Source organism: Pygoscelis adeliae, unplaced genomic scaffold, assembly GCF_000699105.1.
Source record: "Pygoscelis adeliae isolate BGI_AS28 unplaced genomic scaffold, ASM69910v1 Scaffold803, whole genome shotgun sequence".
Lineage (NCBI taxonomy): Eukaryota > Metazoa > Chordata > Aves > Sphenisciformes > Spheniscidae > Pygoscelis > Pygoscelis adeliae.
The window spans coordinates 253611-254655 of record NW_008824537.1 but is presented as its reverse complement, the minus strand read 5'-3'; the positions used below and the strand labels follow the sequence as shown (position 1 = coordinate 254655).

General features: G+C 65.7%; 1 protein-coding gene across 1 annotated transcript in view; it reads right to left on the bottom strand.

Annotated features, from left to right (window-relative positions):
- The window catches only part of RAPGEF3 (Rap guanine nucleotide exchange factor (GEF) 3), an 8588-nt gene that overhangs the window by 1873 nt on the left and 5670 nt on the right, over positions 1 to 1045 (bottom strand). Inside the window, exons 11-14 of the mRNA XM_009321619.1 lie at positions 944 to 1042; positions 677 to 858; positions 502 to 592; positions 39 to 83 (exon numbers count right to left, since the gene is read on the bottom strand). Coding sequence (XP_009319894.1) covers positions 39 to 83; positions 502 to 592; positions 677 to 858; positions 944 to 1042 — 417 coding nt within the window. The remainder of the gene's footprint in view (positions 1 to 38; positions 84 to 501; positions 593 to 676; positions 859 to 943; positions 1043 to 1045) is intronic.

The following is a 1045-nucleotide window of genomic DNA, read 5'->3' as shown; positions in this document are numbered from 1 at the left end:
GGGGTACGGGGCCGGAAGGGGCTGCCCTCCCCCCCCACCCGCTCCAGCGCCGAGTGCAGCTTCCGGATCTTGTGGGGCAGCCTCTGCGCAGAGAGAGGGTCACCGGCACCGGCACCCCGGCTCTCCCACCCCCAGAGACTCCCCAGTTCCCTCGGCACCTCCTGCTCTCCACCCACCCCATTGCACCTCTGTGGGGGTCTGTAACACCGCCTGCTTCAGGTGCTCGTGAGCAATAGGCTCGGAGCCCGTTGCCGCTCCGGTACGGGGGATTTTGGCCCCCAGCTGGGTCTAACCAGACCCAGGGGCTCATCCTGGCCCCCTGCCCGGTGGGAAACATGCTCCCTGCCCTTAGCAGCTCCCTTGCTCAGAGCTTAGGGGTGCAGGTGCCTGGACCCCAGCACCCAGGCCACCCTTGCTCCTTGCCCAAGCCAGGGGCCCCAGATCCATCACTGCAGACCTCGGAGGACCTCGCAGGGCTGGCAGCAGCCTAAAGGCGGTTACCTCCCAGGTCTTGGCCAGGCGGCTGACGGCCGTGTTGCTCACACCGAACATCACTGCAAAGAAGGAATTCAGGTTCTTCTGCTCCTTGAGGCTGCAGGCGAGGACAGAGTCAGGCGAGGAGGCCGTCACCAGCTCCGTCCCCACGGGACTGGGACGCAGGCGGCGAGGCACTCACTGTGCGGCCAGCTTGATGAACTTGCGGAGGAGCTGGGCTCGCCTGCCCACCTCGGGGCAGAGGCACAGCTCCGTGGCCACCCAGTACTGCAGCTCGTTGAAGCGCCGCATGACCCGTTCCAGGTTGGCCGTGGTCACGTCGTGAAACTTCTGCGGCCCGACGATGTAGTGGATCATTTCCACCTGCAAAGCCCAACGCGGCAGCTGAGGGGTGTCCCGAAAGCCACCCCAGAGCCATCTCCCGCCCTGGTCCGGGTGCTGGCCTTACCTGGTGGATGCTCTTGAAGAGGTTCCAGTCGTAGTCGGTGAGGTGGCTGGCCAGGTCCTTGGAGCTGATGAGGTCCAGGGTCTCTGAGGAGCCGATGTGGGG